This window comes from Calliopsis andreniformis, chromosome 9, assembly GCF_051401765.1.
Source record: "Calliopsis andreniformis isolate RMS-2024a chromosome 9, iyCalAndr_principal, whole genome shotgun sequence".
Lineage (NCBI taxonomy): Eukaryota > Metazoa > Arthropoda > Insecta > Hymenoptera > Andrenidae > Calliopsis > Calliopsis andreniformis.
This window is the reverse complement of record NC_135070.1, coordinates 4,675,280-4,701,919: the sequence shown is the minus strand read 5'-3', so window position 1 is coordinate 4,701,919 and position 26,640 is coordinate 4,675,280. Positions and strand designations below refer to the sequence as shown.

Here is a 26,640-nt window from a genome sequence, read left to right as displayed (position 1 = left end):
ACTTTTGAAGGGCAACGCTTATGAATGATTATCGAAATTTACTGGAACGTAACAATCCAAGGAAGCATTTATCATTGTCAGGACATAGTTCTACGTTTACTCTATGTTTCTGAGGATTATAATTTACAAAGATGTCGAACATGTTTTCTAAAGCAGAGTATAGGCACTCCACTTTAAACGAATTTAAATTAACCACAATCAACGCTGGCAATTTAAATTGCAAATTACTGAACCGAGCAAAGTGGATTAAGGCGTTGAATGTGTTAATAATTTTAAATCCAGTAATCATTTTCGAAGCACGGAAATACCGCGAGATTATGAGAGGCCAATTTGAGGGATAACCGAATTGGAAAATCTCAAAATTGAATTTCCTAATCGTCGCTTCAGGTTCGCCTCGAATCCCTTTTAAAAATCCAGAACGTCCGAGAGCTTTTCGAAATACTGCCAGCGCGGTTGGCTTCAATTCTGTTATACAAAATCGAAGGCAAAGTTTGCCTATAGATAACGAAGCTCGGATTTTGGGGGATGTTTGAGTTAATCAATTTTTCGCGTCGGTTTAACAGCTCTCCCTACGCCCTCGGTAAAAATCGATCACTCGGGATACGACTGGTAATTCCCTGGGGAATTGTTCTCGAAAACGGGAGTCGATTGTACGATTGTGGACGATCTGACTATCAATCAATCGACGAAAGCGTTTAATTTTCCTCGAACACCAAATCTTCGAGCATTTTATTCGCCATATAGGTAAATGAATGATGAGAACTATATAGGGGAAGTAAAAATTTTTATTTTGAGGACGCTTCGTTTAACCCTTCGAGCGTTTATCTTAGTGTATTAAAGTTAACTGCGACGAATCATAAAAATAAACGTTTTCGAAGCAATTTAATGATTTTATTTCTTAACTATTGACATTGAGTTTGATAGACTACGCGTGATATAATTTTTATTACTACACTTGTTTGGATATGAAAAACATTATGATAAAAGTGGTGAATACATGTCACACCTTGTTTCTACATTACAATTAAAATCATATTAATTTTATGAATATTTAATGTCAATAGGTTTTAATTAAAGTCTTCGTATCTTAAAATTGTCTGAAGGTTAAGTATTCATGTTGACATTATTATCTGAAATAGGTAACAAATCAGAATATTAAACTTAGTCTCAGAGATTAGGATTTGTTACACTTTATCTTATCGTTAGTACTAATTACTTTAGAGAAATCAAAATTTCTGATCCAGCAACAATTAATTAGAAGAATAATACAATAGATAGTAGACTTGTGAATCTATTTACAAGTGATTATTAAATTCAAATTTTCTAAATATTCTACAAATGTTTTCACAAGGTATTAATTAATGTTCAAATTCAGAGTGTCTTAGAAAGACATGCAATATTTGAGGAGTTGAATCTACACACTAGTTTAAGTAAAACATATCCTATGAGCAAGTGCCCTATGTACTTTACTTTTCGAGTTGTAAGTGAAATAAGAAAAGGTTCAAAAGTGTCCTTCAAGTGTGCTTCAACGCACGCAACTGCATGCTTTACTACGTCTTGTTCTTATCTAATATTTACAAAAAATATTCATGGGTGGAAACAATACGTTAGGTCTCCTAACCACAATCCATTAGATTTTTACCTTTGAGGCCATTTAAAATCCATTGTGCATTCAACACAAGTAAATGATGTAAATGAACTGCAAGAAAGTATACAAAATAGATTTAAAACTATTCGAGGAACACCTGGTATTTTTCAGCAAGTGCGAAATTTTATGTTGAGGCGTGTACGAAATTTTATGTTGAGGCGTGTACGAGCGTGTATTGAAGAACGTGGTGGTCATTTCGAACATCTTCTTTAGTCATTTATAACTCGAAAAATAATGTACGCAGAACAGTTATTCATAAGATGTTTTTTGCTTATTTCAGTACGTAGATTCAGGTCCTCATGTAATGACATGTATTTCTGAGACACCCTGTGTATGCAAACGAATTTATGACTCGTATTAAGTAAGACTAAAACCCCTACAGAAAGGCAGTAATTAAAGAAAAATGTGAAATTGAATTCTTTGTATGTTTGGATAATTTTATGTCTTGTTTTAGTGCAAAATAACAGTACAATATTTTCAGCAGATACTGCTTTTCTCCATAGTTGGACAGAGTATTCTTCTGTCCCTTTTTTCCTGAAGTACTAAAAAATGTGAGCTAATGTCAGCGCGATGTCCCCTAATTTCCCATTCTTCGATAACTCTTTTAGTAACAACCCCGCAGATGCATTACGACCAATGATAAAATGTCGGCATTCAATCTCCATAAACGAATAATAGTATAGTTGGAAATGGAATCGTAAAGATTGTTAGGGGTGGAATTTATGACGGGGGATGGAGGAAAATCTTTACTAGTCGGTCCAAGCTATCGCTTAAAATGTGTGAACAAAATGAACGCGAAGTAAATCAAGCGGCCCGTCGGGGAAACGACAAGATATACTGGTCTGTCCGTTGGAAATTTACAAGCAATATTTTTTCGCTAGGCGAGAACGAGGAGTTGGAAAATGTTTGCGGTGCCTTCTCCCTGCCCACGAGAAACTTGTTACGCTTTTTTGCGGCGATACACCTGTCTCAGGTCCGTAAAATATTCTAGAATTTCACGACATCGAAGAATGGTTGGTCGATTATTAAAGCTGTCCTGAAGATGCTCGTTCACGGTGAAAGAATAATGTACGGTCGTTCTGTTGCATCGGCACCTCGATCAATGGGACATTTGTGAAGCATTTCGATAGAGTGATAGAATGATTAACTCTACATTTTGAATTTCTTTAAATTTTAGTATCGAAGCACTTTATTGGTACTTAACCTTCTATATCTCAAATAAATGTAGGTGAATATTTTTGTTCTGTGGAATTAATTGATTTAGCATATGAATGGCTCAATTATTTTTGGCACTTTATGCACGTCACACAATGTATGTATATCTGTGGTTGTAAGGCAAAACGACCTGTGTCGCATTCTCAAAAAAATCGAGTTAAAGTGTTAGTTAACATGTAGGATATAGAATCTATATTTTTAGTAAGAAGAAAGGGGATTAAGAGAATTTTTCATGTAAAAATAAGGGTTCAAAAAAATACAAGTCCATAAAACAGTAACGAAGCTAAAAAATTTAAACGTCAGTGTCTCGAAAAACACATGTGATTTAAGTTGTTTTGCTTTACAACCACAGAATTGTGACGTATGAAAGTATTAGGGCAATTGTAATGAGACAATATTTAGCATTTAATAAGACGAGAAAATAGAGCTCGAAAGAACAATCAAGTTACTGTATAAATTTTCTTTAATAATTTATTCATACAGCAAGTAATTTACGAGTAATTTGCAATAATAGATTAAAAAGGGGCATTCTGTATACATTTATAATTCACTTTTCAGTACTACATACATATGTATGTATACATGCATATACATATGCATACAAGGTGTTCCATTTTAATCTGTAATTTTTGCAGATTACTCGTAAATTACTTGTTATATGTGCAAATGGTTGAGATAGGTTTGAATGATTTGGGGCGAAATATCTATGAAGAATTCTCCCGCGTAACAAAAAAAGAGGAGGTTGAATAATTTAAATGGAGATATACTTTGTTGCAACTCATTTTTTCACAAGGAGACTCGTGGAAGAATCCTTTACAGACTTTTATAAAAGATCTTCGATATTTGATATTAACAAAATTTTTTATATTTACTGCAAAACTCTCGCAAAGTATTCCTATTTTACTGAACAGCTGTATTTTTGCCAGTAAACTATCCACACATTTCCTATCAGTCAAACTGAATAATATATCTACTTGGAAATACAGTGTAAGTAGTATAGATCAATGAATTGTCAGCCGCCTGGAATCAGTAGTAAACACCAGATCGACTCTAATCACCAACGCAACTTCATCAAAGTATTCAACTAGCTGGACGCGTAACATCGCCTACGATAATCAATACTTGATTCGAACTCCGAAGCAAGTGGTGCCAGACAATGACTAGTCAGACGCTTGCTAAAACACCACGATTGCGTTCACTACGATTTCCAAGCAGAACAATTTGACGTTCTGCATTGAGATGTACGACTATTGCTCTAACTACGCTAGATAATTGTTTGAACTACTTGATAACTACGCACAATTATCCAGCTGTGTTAAAAATTCGCAATATCCTTAGGAAGTGAGCAAGTAGCACGTGCTTTGTTTAAAATGAAGACTCAGTGACTATAATGTTGCAAAATCACGTTAATGATTAATTCACAGAATTTTTGTATACTAAATAAAGAGAATATAGTTCCCAAAATTATTTTTGCTTATCAATAAGCAAGTAATTGCTAGGGTACCCTAATTACCCTAGTAATTCCTAGGGTACAGTTGTCCAGCAACTCTGCACTCTTGGCTAAATCTATGGCCACTTAGAAAACATTCTGACTCTCATAATACTCTAAGCTAACAATAATCAGAATATGATAATTCTCATACACGACGATCTACTGCCACGTTAAATGTTCTTGAAATCAGCGAGGCCCACATCTGAGACTTTCCTTGTAAATTGATTTTCCGAAATTCCCTTGGTAAGAGATTTTCAGAAGGAAATCAGGGGATAGCACAGTTCGCATCAATTTATCGTTCGAGATAGGGAGGATGGCCAAAGTACGTTCCAGCCAAGGATTTGAAGCGGCGTGGCGCGTGTATATATCGAATTCCGAGTAGCCGGCGATGATTCGCGGGAAATTGGAAAAGTTACCTTTTATCGAGTCGGCCCCGATACACGGCCGCTGCCCTGCACAAAAATATTTTATTGGAAATTGGAAACACTGGTGGGAAGGGCATGGGCGAACCTCCGTTTCAGGGACCCTCCCTTCGCTCTCCTTTGATAGCTGTTCTGCGTTTGATTTTTCGCTGCTGGGCGTCGAATCGATCCTCCGTGAAAGCCGAACTCGCAGCCTGACTCGCTCTAATTTGGCGGCTTTAATTCGAAGTCCGAAAGCTCCGAAAATTAACACGTTAATTGCCGAGGGACCTGGCGAGATCTTGCGAGTTACATGGTCAGGGACCGCTGTGACGCTTAACGTATTAAGTTCGCCAAACTTCCTCCATTATCTTCTTGATTCCTCCACATTGTGCGTCCATAAGTCGGCGCCTAGATTACGCTAGTAACCTGGAGGACAAAATTATTAAGGGCCACGACATCCTGACAATTTTAACGAATCGAAAGTTTCTTCGTGAAACCATTGTTACAACTGTCGCGGTAATAATTTTGAATAATAAGACAAATAAAAATGTAGGTAATGTTAAAACTGAAGGTCTGTTCTGTTAGTATGTAACAGAATGCTGTCACATTAAAATAAATGTCGCAGTATTTGAATATTTAAGACGTCAAATGTCCTAATAAGTGAGCAAGCTAAAACTGCCAGTTCCAATACTTAAATTACGAAGAACCAGTAATTGAGGATACTGTTTTATGACATTAGTTTTTATTTTTAATTAGATGTGCCTAGTACATTAGAATTTAAGCCTAAAATTCAGTAAAATTAGCGATATTTGAGGTATCGAGAGATGGTCAACTACTGGGACATTTACCTTAAATGTATTTTTTTCGACACTAGTAGAAAATCTATCATATGACACACGATTTGTCTGACAGTGGAACTATTGTAATATTGAACAGTATGTCGAATGAAAAATTAAATTTTTTCTTATTTTTCCATTACAGCAGAGTTATTCTTATAATTATTGAAATTTTAAAAAATTCACACACCCTTGAATATGATTAATACATTTAGAGAAAATATATTTTCATACTTTAATAACAACCATTAATTTTTCAATCTTTCCTCATTTGTGAATATGTACACAGCAGTTTGTTGCATATACGTATGTATCTACATCCTATATACAGTAAAAATTCCATTTTGATCAGACGAATAGTTTTGCCAGTACAAATCCCTGAAACAACCTTTATTAAAATAGAGACTTAAACCCCTTGCGGGATGGCCTTCACATTCAATTAGAGAATATCCTTCCTTTTCAACCATACGTTTCCCAATCAGCAGAATCCCATTTCAGGTAGTAATATTTTATTTTGCTTTCTAATTTCGATCGAAGTCCATTTGAATAGCCAGAAATAGCTGCGGAGGCGGTTTCGAGTCGCGGCCTCTCTGTCGAGAGGCTCTCGTGAATCGATTAATTCGAGAGCCAGTGGAACGTGAAAATTGATACGAGCTATAAAACCGTTAATCTTCCCTCGTAAATTCGCGTACGAGTAGCGAAGTTCGGCCGAGAAACCGCGGCTACGACACTTTTCCAGTGTTCGTATTCCAGGCTGGCTGGAAACTCTCTTTCTGGACTCGTTTCGAGCTCATCCCCGAAGGGAACTCGGCCGAACCATCGAATATCGAAGCCGAGGCGGGACAAAGTTTCGCTCAAGAATTATTTCGCGAGCGTACGCCCCGTCCCTTCCATCCTTCCCTGCAGAAACAGAAACTGTTGCAGTGTCGCGTCGAAATTAAATTGTAAAAATTTGATTCCGACTGGAATTCGTATTTCACATAATAGTTTCGCGACGAGTGAATTTTGAAAATGCAAAGGTCGACTGGTTTTCGAAGAACTAGCGGCTCTTTTATCCGTAATCGAGGTTAGCTGCAATGCAAAGAAGTTCTGAGTTCGCTCGATTTCCATTTTCCTCTTCTAGCCGCGTCAAAGAGCAACCTATTTCGGAAAAGGCGACTCAAAAAATTCCTTGGTTATTTGATTCTCAGAGATGTGGTATTTAGCTGGTTTCACGGCGGTCGATCGTCTCTGCTTCGCTGGCAGTTCAATTTCGCTTTGAGTGTCTTTTTCACCTCGATATGCTGAAGTTCAAAGGTCCTCGAAGGGCTACTTGGAGAGTTCTCCGGCCCTTCAGTTTCAAAGCTGCATGCGTTTTTAATTTCCCTCTTTGCAAGCAGTTTTCTGTGACGCTTTGGCCTCGAAGCTGGTGTTAAACAGTTTGATATACTTGATTTCTCAATCTGTCATTTGTGAAACACTGCCTCTTTCGTTGATTCAGTGTTTACAAAGAAATTGGAATTTGCGTTTTAAGAAAACGAGCGATCTACTGACGAAAGAGTTTCTTTGTTAACAGTGTAATTATAAACGGTGGTAAGGGAATGTAGATTACACGCAATTAACATTATGTATTTTTCTGGTAAACAGGTCATTTTTTTACCCGTGCTGAGACTTTCGTAATACATATTATAGAACAACTTTTCCTATTAAAATTGGTTTTTATTTGATCATTAATTAATATGTAAATAGTGTTAAACTAAAATACTTGGAAAAAATTTTAGGAAAAATACGTATAAATGTTCTTTATTCGTTTTTTTCAAATTGCGTTTGAGAATTAGTAATTGTCAAGAAGATAAGTCTTCAAGAAGACAATCATTCTATTGGTCTACGCTATCTAGATCAGACGCAAAGAAATCAGTACAATAAGTTCCAAGTCAGGTACAGACAAATCAATAGAATAAATTTTCAATCCACCACCGAGATAAATCAGTAGAATAAATCCCAGGTCAGACACAGCGAAGTCAGAAGAATAAGTCGGAAGTTAGACAGAGCAAAGTCAGCAGAATAAATTCTACGACACAACAAAACTAGTAGAATAAGTTCCAAACCAGTACACCAAAGTCAGTAGAATTTGCATAATATAGAATTATGTATTCTATCGTATAGAATAAGCATTTTATCAGAAATTAATAACTGTGTAAGGTAGGCTCAAAACACACTTTTATCATTCTTGACTTTCGTTTCATTATAGGGTACAGAATCGCCCTCTATTTCTGGAATCTGTCGTCAAACAACTTGTATAGCAACTGAATACAACAGTGTAGCGTTTTATTAATACCCTTAACTCACATTTATTTTACAGCACACGATTATCACACTGGATCATTTAGACTCGGTTGAATTTTCAAACACCTACTGTTAAAAAAATAACAGTGATATTCGATCGAAACAAATTTGGAATATAGTTTGATAATACAGAATACATTTCGATGATAAAAAGTTAACAAATGGTGTTATATGTTTAAAGAAATTCTTAGGGCAGTAAGCTCTAACGAAAAACAGTTTTCGTAAAAACATTTGTTTCGGTGCACATTTCAAAGGAAATATTCATTTGCTGTATTACAATATTGTAAAAGGGAAATTTTTGAGTAAAAAATGAGTGTAATTATATACGCAACAAAATTTATCAGCAGAAACAGTACCACACATTCTTCTTTTTAATTATTAATATAATAGAATGACAAGTGAGGGTTAATCATGTATAGACTGTAGTAGCTCTTTCATTACAACTTCCAAATACAATTAACGATTTTAAGAAATATTCATAAATGAAGTAAAAAAAAATAGTACATTCTTTGACATAACACTTTAATTATGCTCGCAACGAAAGAAGGATTAATTATTTCATAAACTCTTTTTCATATCTGTTTTCATTTCACGTTGTTTCAGGGGTCGCACATGGCATCAGATGTTATAAATGTGGACAGTACAACGAAGGAGTGGGTAGCATCACGCCCTGTATCAATTACACTGCTCACATGCATCTGAAGGAGTGTCCACCGTCGGCCGAGTGGTGCATCGTAAGTGGAATTCCCATATGTTCTCTACTGTATGCTATGTATACACAAAGCTCGTATAAAATAACAGATTAACCTGGCACGTAGAATTACGAGATATCCAGAGGTCTTTAGACGAGAATGGTGTATATGTCTTAGATACTCCTGAAAGATTTGCATATTTCAAGTCATGGTATTCCGTTCCTCCTCGCTGGAATTTCATGCTCCCTCTTCTAAAGAGCCTCCCATATACAACTTAAAAGCAAGCTAAGAGAAACTTAAGAGCGAAACGATAATCAGGAACTATATTGTAGCCTATTTATTGCCACATAATTCCAGAAAATTCTTTAAAGTAGGTACTATAGTAGGTACTATAAGCAAACTATTATAAGTATAGTAAAATGGGTACTATAAATAAAGTAATATTAACATAATAAGATGGAACCTAGTCTAAAATACTTGGCTATTACATGTAAAAGAAATGTGGGTGTTAAAGTTTCCTTGACCCACATTGTAATCTTCATTACTAACATTGTTTAACCCAATACGATCCTTTTAATACACTTCTTTCAAAAATTAGGATAAATTATTTTGCTACATATTACGTTCACTTATTATTGTCAGTTTAATGATAAAATCCCTGGAACCTCGAACCAAATGTTACAATGAAAAATAACAGTCTCCTACGATTTCCTATTTTTCACGGTTCAACTCGTGAAGAAAACAGCAAATTTCATCTCCGATTTCTTCTGAAATAATATTCGCCGACATAATGCATCTTCGATTCTGGGGATACCGAAGGCCTCGTGAATATCAACAACTTCGAACTAGAAGTTTGATGAACTGGAAGCGCGGGAAACCGTGATTCGAACTGGTGAAAAAACCGTGAATCTCTCGCCGTCGCGTCGCGGCGCCGATCGTTTGACACCTTTCCAAGCTGGGCCGTAACAAACGACGTTATTTACCCCTTCGACTGTGTTGGATTCAGCGAACAGATTGGCTCCGACGGCTTCTGCAAGTTTGCACGTACCATCGCCAACGGTTCTCGTGTTCCCTTCCCTCCAGCGCTCGTAAAAAATTCTTCGAACGTTGCCTGTGAAGCTTTGATGCCCTCTTGGCACTAACAATCTCCCCTTTTGTGCTCCACGATCCCTCTCCTTGCCTCAAAGGCTTTGAAAACAAAGACTTGACAAAGAATTTGAATTTTTTGCGTCGAGGTAAATCACATAAAAGAGAGGAAAGTCGTGAAGAGTGGAGGAGCCAGATATAAGTGACACGTAGTTTCTTTAGCTACTGTGATGTAAGTTCGTGGGGTGAAACTGTCCTCGAAAGTTTCACCCGTCTGATGCTATCTTGACAACTATTCGAAGCGCTAGGAAGTTTTGTGGATGAATGTTTTACAGGTTTTTATGAAAAGTGACACGGTGTACTGGCCAAGATGCAGGACCTCGACTTCCTGTTGCCGAAAGCGGTTCCTTTTGAACCAAGCATCACTATTATACTTATCTCTCAGCTGACATTTTGAGGTCACAGCATTCATATTAATCTAACACTTCATATTTAATATCGTAGATATTAACCAAATTTACGAATAAATATTAATAACACTTAAGAAATACACTATGACATGGATAAATATCGACGAATAATTTAAAAACTTGATAAATTAGAAAGGTCTGAATTTTTTCTAAACCTACCATTCCATATAGTAAAAAAAATATTTCACGATATCAGGAATTTTTTTACGTACATAGCTTCAAAGAGTAACATCTATAGGGCTTCCTCTTTAGTGCTGTTATTCAATTTTCATCCCAGATCATGGTGCACAGTCACGTACTCTTAGGGCAAGGCATCTCCTCAACTTGCTTCTATAATGCATATGTATGTACATTGGAACGATTCACTCGGTGCAACCACAGATATTCATTGAGACAGATATAACGGGAATTCCTGATTAGCTCTGCACAGCAAAACAGGGCCATGTATCTTGACTTTCATCAGTGTAAAAGGCGACCCAATCGATTGGCGGTATCTTTGTGATCTGTGGAAGGCAATGTCCGAACGTCCACTGCACCTCGACGACTCTGTGAAAGCATTATTTCATGCAGCTTAGAATGAGGTTACTCTCAATAATCTGTTAGATCTTGGTTAGCTATTCTATTACGTAGGTAATGATTTACTTCGTGGAACAGACTTGAAAAGAATATTTTCTTTCTCTCGCTTGCGACACAGTTTAGTTACTGGAGTGGTTAAAGTATTTTATTTGATACAACACTTTATGTTCTTAAAGTAGATTGAATTATTAAGAGGACACTGGATTTTGATGTAATTTAAAGGAGTGTAAAAGGAGATTTGAGGTTTTCACGGTTCGCTATCGACTAACCAATTAAACAGACTTCTGATTGATGAACAATGATGCGGAACATGAGCAAATTCCACTTTCACAGTGGATCAACAAGGCATATGCTAGTATCGTTTCATTCTCTAATGAATCGGCAATGCTTGCAAAATGTAAAGATAATTTCCAAAATGACACGACTTAGTACACTCAAAATTATGAACAGTGAGAACTGTAGGTTTATATTAACCCTTAACTACTACACCTTTTAAAACTTACGTTTTAATAATCTACTAAAAGCGGTCTCACAGGCCGCTAATGTTTATTGCATTATTATTAATATAAAAGTGGCAAATAAGAAATCAAAATCTATTGTTCTTGCTTTGAACAATAATGAAAGAAGGGAAATAAATATAAATAAATAGTTAGTAGCGATCTCACTGATCGATAATAGTAGTTAAGGATTAAATAATATAAGAATGAAATTCGTAAAGTGGTAAGACATGATAATTTTGTAGAATGTATTGAACGCAAAAGCTATAAATTACGAAAGGTTTAGTTGTAACTTTAATCTAAAATAGCTTTTGACTTGACATATTAATGTTTAAACAAACTTTGGACACTTTCAAGTATATTATTTTCAGAAATATTACAAAGTAATGATATCTCATTTTCACTTGAGTCGGCTACAGGCCAGTGCGATTAACTCCAGATTTAAAATTTTTTTAAATTTTAGTATCGATACGTACTTGATCGATACGTAACTTTTTATATTTCAAACAAATATAAATATTTTTGTTTTGTAGAGTTAAATGATTTAGCACATGAAGTGGTTCAATTATTTGTAGTACGTAATGCACATCTACACAGTATACATCTGTGATTGTAAAGCAAGACGACCTATATCACATTTTTAAAAAATTCGAGTTAAAGCCTTAATTGACATGTAGACTATAGGTTTCATATTTTCAAAGAGAACAAAGGATAGTAGAAGAACTTTGTCACCTAACAATAAGGGTTCAAGAATACACAAATTCGTAAAACAGTATTGAAGCTGAAAACTTTAATCGCTAATATCTCGAAAACAAAACCATGTAACTTAGATCATTTTGCCTTACAACTACAGATATATTCTACAAACTATGAAAGAAGTTTAATATAATGGAACAAAGAATTAGTTATATAGATATAATTTATACTCGTACTTTTCAGGTCTGTAGTCTCTTGAAGAAATTTACTCTTTTTACAATTCTTCTAACAAGCATTTGTATAATAGAATTACACAGTCTTCATTTTTTAAGCTAACTACCCAGGCTCGTTAGAAAGAGAGAGAGTAATTTACTAAACAAATGTAACGAATTCAACATTAAATCCTGCATGCTCTGCAAATGTAAATCGCACCAAATTTGTTCAAATGCAAAAGGCGGGGCCAGACTCGCTAATATCGTCTCCGTTTTCCTTCTCCACTCGAGTAATTCACATTATTAAATCTTTTGATCCTCCCCGCGGTCTCGCGAGACGGAAGGAACGACATTATCCACTCCAGAGTTTCAAGACGCGAATTCGAAAGAAAGGAACCCAAGTCTAAGGTGGGTGACACTGATAACTCGTCTTCTTAAGACTCTTCCTTGAAAATTGATTTTCACTATTTCTCAAGCAAAGCATTTTCTTCGAATTATATCAGGTAGCAAAAAACAATAACGAGTGAGTGGGTGCTAGATTACTTGAGATGTTCTTAAAACCAAGGTGTTTTAATTTTAAGAATGTTTTTGGTACAAAACATCGACTGTTAAGTTGGTGTCCTAATTCACGATATTGAAATTTGGGAGTAGTTTTGTTGTAAATGGCAAAAAAAGCGCTGAAAATGATGAATGATAAAGTTGACAGAGAATAAAAAGCACATAACACGTGGGCCTCTTAGCGTTATTGGCTCTGGAATTCGTACAAAAATTTCATAGCATTAAAAAGCTACGAAATATAATCTTATAAATAAAGCTATAGGAGTTCGGTTTCGTCATTGCTTTCTGTGGCTCTAATTCGCTTTTCCAATCACGAGATTGCACCAAATTTTATATGTATAATACGTAGCTTGTAGGATTGAGATAAAGTCATATCTTATTAGAGAATATATTGAATCGATGCAGAGCAATTTTTATCAAAATTTTGCATGTCCGTAAAGAAAAAGTAATAACATCAAGTATTTTTTATTTTACATTATAATATTCCATGCAAATTTACACGAAAGTTGGTTAATATTCTGCAAGAAAAATTAAGAAAAATATGTTCTTTCGATAACATTTTAATGAATATTATTTGAACAAAATAGTTTCTCTAAAAATGGCAAACAAAACCAATGAACTTGTCCTTTAAAAAGACATAATATACATACAGGGCGTGTCCAAATAACATACACAAGCGGACAAGAGATGGTTTTTTATGAAAAAATAAGAAAAATATAGAGAATAATATTTTTCATTTTCGTCTTTGTTTTCGAGATAAATTTGAAAATTCCCTCCCTGTTATACACACTTACGTCTAAGATACGGTTCGTCCACGAACGTATAGCTTCTATCGTATTTATAAACAATGTTTATTATTCATTACATTCAAAGTCGAAATCAATTGATGGGACGAGTTAATCGTGCATTTAAAATCGTGAAGAATAAATACACGTCAGCAAGAGTTTATGCATCCATAATTACACGAGCAGAGCTACGCATACGAGAGCGAGGCAATCAGTTCCAGCAAATTTGTAATTAATAATACATAATACAATCCATTATCTGTTCTTTACGGAATGGAATAATTTATAAATATCTTGCAAACATTGTAAATGAACACATTGCTTATCCCCTAGACAATAAACGTCGCTTGGTGAATCGTATTGTATGCCGCAACTGAGTACAATATAAAATGGATTTTCAATCTTGATTATCTCGAAGGCAGAACCGAAAATGAAAAATTGTGTTCTTTATATTTTTCTTATTTTTTTATGAGGAACCACCTAACATACGCTTGTATATGTTATTCGGACATATTCTGTATAAGCAATGAAATCACGTATTAAACTCGAACGTTGACAACTGTTTTATAAAGAATATCTATCTACGTGAATACAAAAGCCAGTAAAGTATTCATAAAATATTTATACCTATTTTCAACCAACCATCAAAGTTTCATTTCAATCAATGTCTACATGTCCAATACGTTCTCTTATTAAACATTTCATTCAGAGCATTTTAATGAAACATTTCTCCAATACATATTAAACCCACATGCTAGCAGTAATCATAAAAAATGATTACAACAGAAATTCCATAATCATTACTCTATCTAACCATTCAAATGCAAATCCCATTTACCACATTCACAGCTCTCATAGAACGCGAAAACTCATCCGAAAGAAACCTCTCTGCGCAATAAAACGCAAAGCCAATTTCAATTACTTTTAACACAACGAGTACTCCATTTGGTAACTACAAATCTTACCACGCTATACGACGACCCACGTATCCGTCAGCATTCCGTGCATGCGCGATTTTCCCCAATCTCGCGTAAGCTGCACTTAAATCCACGAGTCCCAAGTCGAAGCGGCGTGTCACGTGCCGTGGCACGTTTTCTGCAAAAATTGCAACAAAACGAAGCGCCTCGCCGCGATGATACTTTCGCCAGAAACGAGTCCCCGAATTCATCCAGTATCCGGCGGATTTGGCGCAGATTGAGCCGAAAGTCGCGCAGGAAATTGAGCCTCGCGCGGCCGAGAGTGTTCCGTGGATAAAAGGGCTCTGAATTTTCATGCTGGAAACCGTAGAAAGAGGGAACACGATTATTTAACGCCGAATGAGCGGCGAGAAGAGCCCTCTCCCGCGCGCCAGTCATCGCGAAATGGAATTCCATGGGAACAGAGAGCCCGAGGTTGGAAGTTCGACGCGCGAGAATTCACCCCGTTTTACCATCCACTCGAACTCCCAACCGCGAAATAGAAATTTTTCCGCGCGCAAACGTCCGCTACGAACACGGAAACGTAATTATTTCAGGTCGGAGAATGAGAGTGGTTTCGCGCTGGTCGGGCCATTGCGGAATCTGCTGCCCGAAGAAAATAGGAAGGAAACAGCGGAACTTTCGATTAAGTCCCGCGAGAGCAGTACGTGAAAATGAAAATTGCAATTGTTTCCACTGGCCGAGTAATCGTCGTTGTCTCGAAGTTTCGTATCTCCACTTTTTATCGCGTCGTCTCTTCCGACCATCGTACAATTAAGGTTTCCAGTCATTTTTGCTCCATTAACGCGACGCGATAAGTGTTCTTTTCTGCTAGAAAATAGAACGCGCGAATGGTTATTTGATTGTAAATAATATTGAAACTTTTCTTTACTTCTTGGGCGCGTTAGACAACGCCCACCTTTTAAGATATTATGGAAGGTATTAACAGAGATTTGCACTGTTGCGAGTGCAATTTTCCATCGTATAGGGGGACCGAGTAACCCCGTTTAGAATTCTTGTTTTCGCTTTGAGACGCGGTATGCAGTCCCGAGAAAGTGTAACACACGCTAGAGTGTGGGAGTTATTCAGAGAGGGATGTAATTTTCGTTTTGTCGCCGTATGGTGCACGACGAACTTAGAAGTTTCCTCCTTGGAAGCATAGAGAACGTGGACCATAGTAGAACTCGATGAGCTGAAGAACAGTGCAAAATCAAAAACTACATGTTGAGATATTTGATCCCAACTTTTTTTTTATTTATATTAGAAACCATTTGGAAGGTTATTAGTAATATAGATAGTTAAGGGATGACCTTAATACTAACTAGAAGTATAATTACGCTTACAATTTTAACTAGTTCCTATAGCACACGTGCACTAGAATATATAAATTATGCTTTTTCAAATATTCATGCATGGTAGTTAGAGATGTAACGTGTGGTTTAACTAAAAAGATATCTATGATGTGAGGAGGGAAACATCCTTCTTTACAGAATATCCGAATAAGTTCATTTCTGTTTTCTTTGCACAGCAGGGATTGCTACGACACGTGATTTAGGTCCTGCTTGGCATAGCCACACTGACATTTGTGACCCCAACTTGGGGGTAAACTTTACTTTAGTGCACACAAAATTATTGACTTTTTTGTACATCTTTATACTCTTCGACGAGTTGAGTTCAAAAATATTACTGTTAACTCTGAGAATTTATCCGTTAAAAAGTTATGCGCGTGTAAATGTTAGTATTTGAGAGTTTATAATATGACGACGCCATATTGACTTACCTGAATGGCTGGTATCACTTCTGCTTAGTGAAATGGATAATTTAGGCGGATCACCCCCATCAGCTGCTATGATAGCTTTGTAATGGTTTAACTAATTCACTTCAGACGTTGCAGATATGTTTCGTACATCCAGAATTCTAGCTTCTACCAGAAGTGTTTCGATTCGAAATGACTTCGAATATGAGGAGTCAAGAAACTAACAATTTTTTTAGTTAAATAAACACATTTTTCTTCTGACGTAGTGGTATTTCTTTGTTTTTCAAGATTTTCAAAGTATTATAGTACCTGCGACAGCCACGCTCATACAGATTAAAAGTCTTTTTCATTTTTTATTTTCGAACCACTGTAACAGGTGAAATCGTGGCAGTCATGAAGAAGAAACTTTTTGTGGCTTCATGGAAGGACGAGCTTGAACTTTTCATATACCCGCTTTTTTTGCTTGAAAAAGTTTTAAAATAATCTTAAAATACTAATAATTAATCCTATCAAGTTTCAAAACGATACATTGTATAGTTTCTAAAAAAAGTTCCTCAATGGTAGCCCCTTACATAAATCGTAACCCAATAACTTATGTCCATTTATCTTCTGGGTCACATGTGACTTAATGCACTTTGACTCTGAAGCCCAAACATAATGCTAAGATTATTTGAAAATAGTTCATTTCGTTCTTGAACTGTTCTTCAACTTATAGCTTCAATTGGAAAGAGTTTCTCACAAGTTATATGTTCTTTAAGCATTCTTGAATGACCTGAACCAGAGTCTCTCTATAAAGTTTGAAACAGAGTCGAGTAGCACGGGGTGCAAAGGTTATTCATTCGATTTCCCATTAAAGTCGCTGAAACAGATCTTGGAATTTCTTTCGGATGTTCAGAGAGCATCCCATTCATTCCATAGGATGTCTAGAGGTATCCTTTTAATTCTATAGACTGTCCGAAGGCATTCCATTCATTCCGAATTCCGAGGGCTATCTTGGGAGCGTGCGCTCGGATGCAAACACAGATTGTAGACATTCAAGAGATCTTCAGGTTTCCACGGCTCAGTTTAATAAAACGGTGCGACGGGATCGGTCTGATCGAGATCACGATCGAGCCTCTTTCAATGTATTTTCTCATTCTTTTGTTGGACTAACTGGGTTTCCGTTCATTCGCCAAACTTATCCCATTTCCTTTCAGTTGCTTTTTTTTCTTTTGCTCCTCGACACTTGCGATGGCAAAAAATGAAAGCTCGCTCGGTAAACCGAAGTGGAGTAATACAGGAGGTTTCAGAATCGGTGGGGCAAGTAATATTAGAGTGATGATCCTGTATATAAAAATAAGACGAGAATGTACGATACAATTTTTTGATTTCACGTTTTTTTTCGAGAAAATTGAGTTGCAATTTTTGATGGGTATGACTGCATCAGAATGCAAATTTTAATGTTTGAAATATTTCTTAATACTTACAAAGTGAGGAAGACACTTCTTGTTGAAGGTAATTCTTAGCTAAACGTCAAAATTCAAGCATTCGTTCAAATTTTGAACAAATATAATTTGGATTACAAGAAGCCTTTGTGCAATATGTGGAATCGATTTATCACATAGTTGTCGAGAAATTATTAATAAAAGTTGACACATTTTAATACTATAATGGATGGTAGAATCGAAAAAATGCTTATCAGACACTTTTTATGCCTAAAACAGGAAAAATATATTCAAGCACGTTATCAAAATTCTAATGAACTTATATTGAAATGTTATGAAAGGAATGTATTAATTGTAATAAAACTGTCTGTATAGTTTTTTCGTAATTGCTAATGAAAATAGATATATGTGTAAGTAAAAATTTCTGTTAATTCTAATGCAACTAGTTAATTGCAGAAAAAAGAGATGGTTTCTGAGTAAGCCAAAAATGTAGAATTATTTTCCTTTTGAATTATGTGCTAAAGATATACACGTGACCACATTTTGAAATGGGCGGGATATTTAATAGTATGAGAATTTCTAAATTACATTGAAAAGTCTAGCATTCCTTAAAAAGGCCAAAACTCGTTAACATAATTGTTCTATCTTGTAAGACGCTCAGTGAATTTAAAATATTGTGTCGTTTTCTTTTAGTATCGTATTTGGGACAACTACTTAGGAAATGCTCAACCGATTCTTACGTTTTGAATAAATCACAAATATGTGGGTCTGTTTTGGCATGGAGAGTGTAGAATTTTGTCGTATAGGGTTCCATTCTATACGAAGTCGTATTCTTAACAATTCCACTTTTCAGTAGATAAAGTCAGCGGTCAGACTGTAAGTATTTTTATCTCTAGTAATCTCCCCGTCTAGAACTATATGTATATTCGTACGTTTATGCTAAGTCAAAACTAAAACTCAATTTTCTCGGAAGCAAAATATCACATCTAAAAGTTATATTGCACATTTTCGATTTATTTTTACATGTAGAAAACTTGCTGGCCCGAGAAATTGACCAAATGTAGGACATTGATCGTTTCTCACGCTATCTCATATTTTTCGTTATTTTGGAGAACGACATGGCAGACGGATTTTCCAGGCTCGTTGAACGTGCAGAGCTCGGATGTCAGTGGTCAACGAGCTGTCCTTTTGAGTCCAAATTTATCTCTGGGTTCCGTTCGTAGCTGTCATTGGCGATAGTAATTGATTAATCGACTCTGTAATAAATGATGATCCCTGAGTGCTGTTCCTGGGTACAGAGTTCAGCTTTTAGGTGAGAATTGGTGTTGAGGAGTTTTCACTATCTGTGGTTGTATGAAGTGAGGAATTTGAAAACGAAATACGTGGAGAATTACTATATGGAATTTTTTAAATTGGAAATATTGTAGCGCAAGAGCTCTTTTAGTTTGAGATAGCCTAGTTTCAGGATTTTTTGATTCGAAGTTAGTGTGAGTTGGAAATTTTCCAGAGAGGAAATGTTTGAGTTGAGTGTTTGCTAAATATTGAATAATTTGTGTGTAAAATTTTCGAACTTGGAGATACTCCAGTCCTAAAGTTTCTTACAGCGATTGTATTAACTCAGAGATTTTTATTATTCACAATAGTTGTACTGTAAACTTCTCCAAATTGGCAATATTTCTATTTTAATAGTTGGTAAGTTTGGGGTAACTCGCTTCTAAATGTCTTTCAATTTAGAAATTTCTCTAATTCATAGTACATTGATTAATACTCGGATATTATCCAACTTAGGAATATTTCTGGCTCAGAAACACCAAAGTAGAAATATTAATTGTTTATCTTTGAACTCCTTTCAACTTAGGACTGCCTAAAATTCATAAAGAATGAAATATTAATGAAATATTACCACCTTAAAAGTTGACAATATCGAAAATTGGTTCTCTTTGAATTCCTTTTATTTTAGAACTGTCTACTTCCTCGCAAGGTTATTTAAATTAAGAATATTTCTAATTTAAAAGTCACGAAGATTGGAAAAATCCATCTCCTACTCTTTTTTAACTCTCAAATATTCCAACTATAAATATTCGAAACTAAAGCTATGAAATATTTTCGACTATTCCACAAACCTACCAAGTTCCATCTAAATCAGAAACTATCACTTCGAGTTTAGACCACCAAAATTGTCAGTCGTACTCCCCTAGACTTATCAATATTTCGTCTCCAAAGATATTCAAACTTCCCAGCAATTCACCTCAAAAACTTCCCAACTCATTTCCCAGGGTCCAAGTAGTCTCCGTTCAGAACTTCTCCACCAGCATCTCATTCAACGTCTAATCAGCACTTTCCCGCTATCGATTGCAGCCGAGTTACACAGAGACAAGGGCAATCGCGGCCAGATATTCCTGTCACCTGATCGATACGTAATCGAATCGCGTAATCTGTTTATCGTCTTGGTCCACGTGTCGCGTATCTATAGCGGGGGTCGGTAGTTGGTCGAGGCACAGATCAAAGGAGGAACGATTGTCATCAATTAAAGGGTCATCGAGCGTGTATCCCCTGCTGTTGGCTCCGCGTCTCCACGACTCCGCGGGCAATTCCCAGCCAGCTGCCCCGAGCGAGCGCGCATTCATCGCGATCTCTGCATTATTACGGCCCTGCCCGCTTAACCCCGGCCTACTAATGCACTGCTATCCCGCCGTGCCCTTCAAATTAGTGCCAACTGCACACGTTAGGCAGGTATTAATTAGCATTTTGCTCGGCTAATGTCGAAATGTCGTGCACGCATTCGGAGAGACCCGTGGGACGCTTGGACAGGTATTACCTCGGCGTCGCTAGTCTAGTCTAACGAGAGAAATTACTGAGTGACAGGTGTAACGAGTGTGATGTCAATTCCATCGATGCTTCTTGAGAGAGAAATACAGTAGTCGATTGAAGGCTGTTTTGGTACTCACGATTGAGAGATGTTGCTGCGTCCACTACTTTCTTTGTTCTAAGAAGTTAGAAAGTAGTGAGAACTTTTGCACTGCAACTTTACGCCTGAAAACGATGGATTCATAAAAGACAAGGATATGAATAGGGATTAAGAAGTGTAGAAAGTCGAATTTCTTATTTATTATCAGATTTTCACGCAAGTAACAAATCCATTTTTTGTGTTCTCACGAAAAAAATGATACCAAACATGACACGATACCAATTATTTATAACAAAGATACATAAAGCTTGATTTGTAGAGAGAGAGGTTACACTCATCATACCCTAAATCTTTTTACAAACCAAACTTTAGATAACTTTGTTATGAATAATCAGAATCACGATTATTCATAATGTAAACTTGTCAAGATTCGATAAAGTCCACCTCTAATACTCACTACACTGCTTATTCTTTACTTGCAGCAAAAGCAAAGATGGTACAAATATATTTTTCTAAATTTGCTGCTGGTGCAGTTGATTGCCAACAGATATTAGCATTTGTTTCATGAAATATACAAGTAACGATATTAAGTACTAGTCTATATTATATACATAGGCATAGGTACGCTATTCAATTTGTTTTCCTTTGAATTTGTCATATCTTGTTACCCTCTAGTCTTGCTGCTAATTGTTAAGTATTACATAGATGTAGGTAAATTATTTTGAAGATACAAATTATCAAAGTTGTAACTATATCCTGACGGTGCAGCATAAATATAGATATCTCTTAACGAAGGAACTGGTTGCGCGAGAAACTTTATAATACTCCCTAAGGTTAATATTTGTCGACTGATTTAATGCTGAGAACAGAACAAAGTTTACATGGAATAAGACGTTCTCAAGTCGTAACGTCTTGGGAAATACTTTGTGTCGTTTATAGTTCGCTATGGAAATAGGTCCTGAAGACTAGATTATGCATGGACCATTTGCTTGGAGTCCAGCTCAGAATGCAATTCCTCGTAGTTAGGATATCAAATGAAGTCGTCTGAACCCACCCTGGTGATTCTTTTTTTGGGTGAGAGCTGATTTATCTGTTCTGTCACTTAGCGGTGGTAGCTGCTGGAGGTAAATACTCACTGTAGTATCCTTAATAAACATGTGCTTGGAAAAGAAGCGGAGCCTCGTATCTCTCTGCAACATGTGTTCACTATAGTTTGCTATAATCGATGCGTGAAATTGTAGTTAACGATACGTGTAGCGTAAACTGTCGCTACAATAAAGGTAGAAATACACTAATATCACGTCACGTAAAAACAGATGATTTTTCACAGTGTGACCGACGTTTTCCTTTATTTTAAATCTGTACCTCAGAGCCAGAGTAACCCAAGTCCTTTTTCGTCATTTTTCAGTAGAGCCGAGAAACAAATGTGATTATCCATTTCTTAACATAGTATTCGAAGTATTTTATAATATTTCCTTCACTTACAACGTAACTTAACTAAATTTCTATTATTATAATAAAGCGAAGAGAGCGCAAAAAGATCCTGTAAAAAACTTAACTTTGAAAAAATAGCACTCTGGTTCTGAGGTACAGAAATTTTATTGCTATAACATGAAACATATTTGCTGGAATATGAGACGAGAAGTGATTTCACTTGAAGTGATATTAATATGTTTCTACCTTGACTATCTTATGAATCATATCAGTTTTATTGTGAGTTATTCCTTGGATAGTTTAATCTCACGATAACAAGAAATCATCATCCTCGATTACGTATTTATTTAGCCTGGACAACTTGTTGATTATTGAAAATTAAAAACAGAATTGTCTTTTAGATATGAATAAGGAGTGAGAGTTCAAATTTTTTGAAATTCTTGTGCAACAAGCTTCTGATCTTATTTACTTCATTAATTTGTTAATTAGAAGATTCTTCCTTCTTTGAAATAATCCCTAGTTCATTTTTTTAGTACCTTCTCCCTCGACTTTTATTTCTAGCAAAAATGGAGGGAAGAGGCAAGAGACAAAGGAGAAGGAGATGACTATTCTCTAATCCCTTCTTCCCGTGTCTCCTCCTTTTCTCTATCCCCTACTAGAGTTACAAGTCTTTTCATTAAAAGAAGGAATAAGGAAAATGAGGGAAGGTGTATACATATGTATGTAGTAGAGCTAGCTTCTCCTACTGCTTTCAAACTTTTCTTTATTCTTAAATAGACCTGCATTGGTGTGTTGACCCACTAAAAATCGAATTTCAAGTTATGAACATATTATGTTATTAAAAATAACACAATTAAAGATATTTTAACTAATAAATACTTCAATAAAAATTTAAAAAATTTTTAAAACCTAAACTTACTTTTACGAATTATCTTATTGAACAATCATTATTTTACATTTATGTTCTATGTGTAATTTTGAGTGTAATTAGAACTTTAATTCTTTAATATTAGTTTTTATATTACTAGCAAGTTCAAATAAACAAATATTAATAATATATGCATGTATACTACACTTTTCAGACCCTATCTAATGATAATTAGATAATTAATTAACTCTCGTATTTTAAACGAACTGTTACTATATTCTACGTGTAAGCTACTATCTTTATATCTAAAAAATTATTCTAATGAATAATATTAGTGATAACTAAAAAAATTGCCCAAATAGGTGATTCTAGTTAAATTAAAGCTAACTATTTGTGGGTTAACACAACAATGCAAAATTATGCGATTACATGATATGCCATTTTGGAATAATAATTTTCTACAAGTTTGGTGTTTTCTTCGAAGATACATTATATTCTATTTGCAAGCTACTATTCTTATATTTAAACGACTACTTTAATTAATAATATTACAAAGCATCCTAAGAAAATTACTGTTATATATGTTATTTAAGAAAAAGTGTAAGAATCAATGCAGAACAGGGTCCAAATATCTCAAAAGACACAAACAACAAAAGAGAATTTAAAAACTAAATATGTACATTCATTTCAAACAGGCTTACATTAGTTAAAACCATTATCTGGAAAATTAGCAAAGCAACTTTGAAGTTTGTGAGTGCTTCGTTTTCTACAATTAGATAACATGGAAGAGTAGCACTCAAACGTTAGATAATCGCGTTGGAGTGTTGGGAAGGTCCCCATTACGTACATCGAGTTTTACCAGTACTGTTTTATGGAAATCTCAAAGTCCCGTTTAAAGCCTCGAGTTTAGTTACGAATTCTGTGACGATCGAAGTCGATTAAGAAGTTTCAGAATTTAATTTCAACAGCACGAGCCACTTCCCAGAACGAACGTATTCGTGGTAGACTGTGATCCCAGATGACCCTCGATCTTCGCGGTCAGAAGCTCGTCATTTATAACCAATGGTGTCCCATAAATATTTCAGATAGTCAGATCGAATGGAGTCATGGACAGTCGGGGGAAATTCGAATCCCGAACGGCTGTGCAGTCCCTTTCGCAAATCGAAGTCGTGTATCATGATATAACTTGTCGAAGAAAAAGAAAAACACAGTAAAGATGGTATTATAAATCTAAAGTAACAGAAATGTACCAAAATGTAAGTTCCATCTTTTTACAACCTCGAAAGATTTCATGAAATGTTGGTTGTTTAAAAAATATTACTATACACTCTGTTGTTTGTGTAACACACATGAAAAGTAAACTTTGTGTTAAATATACTTCTTCAGTATTATGTATGTAAAATACGTATTCTATTTACGCCAAGTTTCATTACAAATGAAGACTAGAGGGGAAGAACCTGATAAGTCTATTTTTGTAAATTTTCTGTTTTTGTGTCATCTGATAGCTAAAAGGGAGTGCTCTTATGTGTAAGAACTGAACAGATGAAAATCTTGACAAGTTCCAAGATCTAACCATTTTCATAATTAGTTTAGAGGAAAATAATTTAACGAGTCCATGTTGAATAGAAGAATAATATCGATAAATCAACAAGAACCTCAAACTCAGTAAATAGATTCTGATAATTTTACTGAAGGACGTTGCCTGCATTCATTGCATGATTTATTTCTCTTACTTTGTATCGTCGTATTTCAAACTTTAAAATTTCTTGTAAAACTTAGGAAATATGATTTATCAAATTCTTCTTTTGTAGTTTTCAAATAAAATGAAGTATGATTTCAATATAGTACGTGCGTACGCATATATTTCATTTATAAAGAATCTGTTTCAAATTTTTCTTAAGGGATCTTCTAGTTGAGAGAACGAAAAAGAGGGACCTTTCTGAGAATTTTTTCCAAAGACACCATGAGACTTTTTAGTACGAGAATTTCGCTCACTTATTTATTCGCGTTTACAGAATAATCGACACTTTTTTTTTAATACACAGTAATGAAAATTGCAAACCCCCTTAATTTTAGAAATAAATCGATGAGTTGTTCAGAAACTACATTTTGAGATATTTGATCCCAACGCGTAATTCTACGATTTTATTTATAGTTTTGAGATTATTGGCAAATAGTTAATTTTCGACGTGCACTGTTCTTCAAATCCACAATTCAAATTTAAATACAATAAAGCGTCGATTATCCGAACTGGATTTTTCTCGATCTTTGATATTTAGAATTTCGAGCATTTGAAATATTAAAGATGAAACTATACAGGGACCTCAAGTAAACTTCAAACTATTACTTACAATATACTTATCACTTGTTAGTAATAGTTTATCAGAAATAAAAACAAATAGACTGTGAATTTTGAAGTTAGTGTTAATCCCAATAATCGACGCCTTGCTTTAACTTATCAAGTATCAGTATTTTAAATATTCAAGCCTCCAAACTACTATTCTATCTTTCAGCTACATTATTAAAGTACATGAAATCCAAGAAGCTTATGTTCAATTTTACGAGCACTAGTTCTAAAACAGTTAAGTAAAGCCATTTTCTCTGCTGTCTTCGTTTTTTAATTAAATAATCGAGCGGTTTCACAGCTCCTCTGATGTACGCCAATTCTTCTCGCTGATCCAGCGGCTCGTTTCACATCTGCATAGAGATTGGACGGCGTGATATGTCGTTCAGACCATGGACGCTTAATATTCTTTCACGTCCGCCCCGAATTTTGTGAGCAAAATGGAGGGGTCGTCGATAACGTAGCTTGGCTTCGATCGGGCTTCTTTATTGGCGTCGATCAGCTAGTTCGAAGTCTGTCCCGATGTTCAAATATCTAAGGAACCTTTAGAACCTCTGGAATGAATTATGCTGTTCCTTGGAAAGTGGAACTCAGCACCTAAACTTCTCTTTGGCGATTCGATTGTAAAAGCAAAGATTACGATTGAATCTCGAGGTTTTAGTTATTTATGCTTATGAATAAAACACGTGTGGCGATCTTGTGTTCTTTGGAGAATAAAGTGCTAGAATAAAGAATTTAAATTCTAGGAAAGGGGGTGGTTATAGGATAATACCATGAAGGGGGAAAATCTCCATGTGACTATTACAGTGACGCAGATTTGTTCGTATATGGTCAGAGTAGTCGTTAATTGTAGTTTTAGAAACTACTTTGGAGTATTTCTTCCTTTTGTCTGTCTCATTTCTAACTATTACATTTACATTTCGTTTAGTTTCTCTAATTTTAATGCAAATTGGGAAATTTCGTGAAACTTTGAATACTGATATGAATTTCAAACTCTCTTTAGATCTTCTGTCCATGTCTTAAATTTTCAGACAGAAATTCTACATCGTGCTATTTACAATTTAGTTTCTCAAATTTGTTTCAGCTGACGTTACAAATACGATTTTACTGCTCGATTGTTTCAGTTCTGTTAGTTGTTTCTCGCTATTCTTCTTTAACAATTAGAAATTAGTATCTTTTCTCTAGAATCTCAATAGGTATTCTTTCTATGATTTTTTGAAATTATCATTTGTGTTTCAAATACGTACCTACGTGTAAGTACTTCAATTAAATTCACACATATTTTCCTATGCGGAAAAAGATGGTCATACAAATCTTGCAAAAGTTTCCTAAGTAGATTGAAGCAGGGTAGACTTTTGTAGAATCTGTTACACACCTTTGTAAAATTAACAAAGGTAGCTTGCCTGCAATGAAAGCAGCTTCGCTAAATCTACGAAGTCGACTTTTACTGTTTCTATT

At 35.3% G+C, this 26,640-nt stretch overlaps 1 protein-coding gene across 1 annotated transcript in view; it reads left to right on the top strand.

Annotated features, from left to right (window-relative positions):
• The window catches only part of LOC143183509 (U-scoloptoxin(05)-Sm1a), a 155,373-nt gene that overhangs the window by 75,005 nt on the left and 53,728 nt on the right, over window positions 1–26,640 (top strand). Inside the window, exon 2 of the mRNA XM_076385057.1 lies at window positions 8,524–8,654. Coding sequence (XP_076241172.1) covers window positions 8,524–8,654 — 131 coding nt within the window. The remainder of the gene's footprint in view (window positions 1–8,523; window positions 8,655–26,640) is intronic.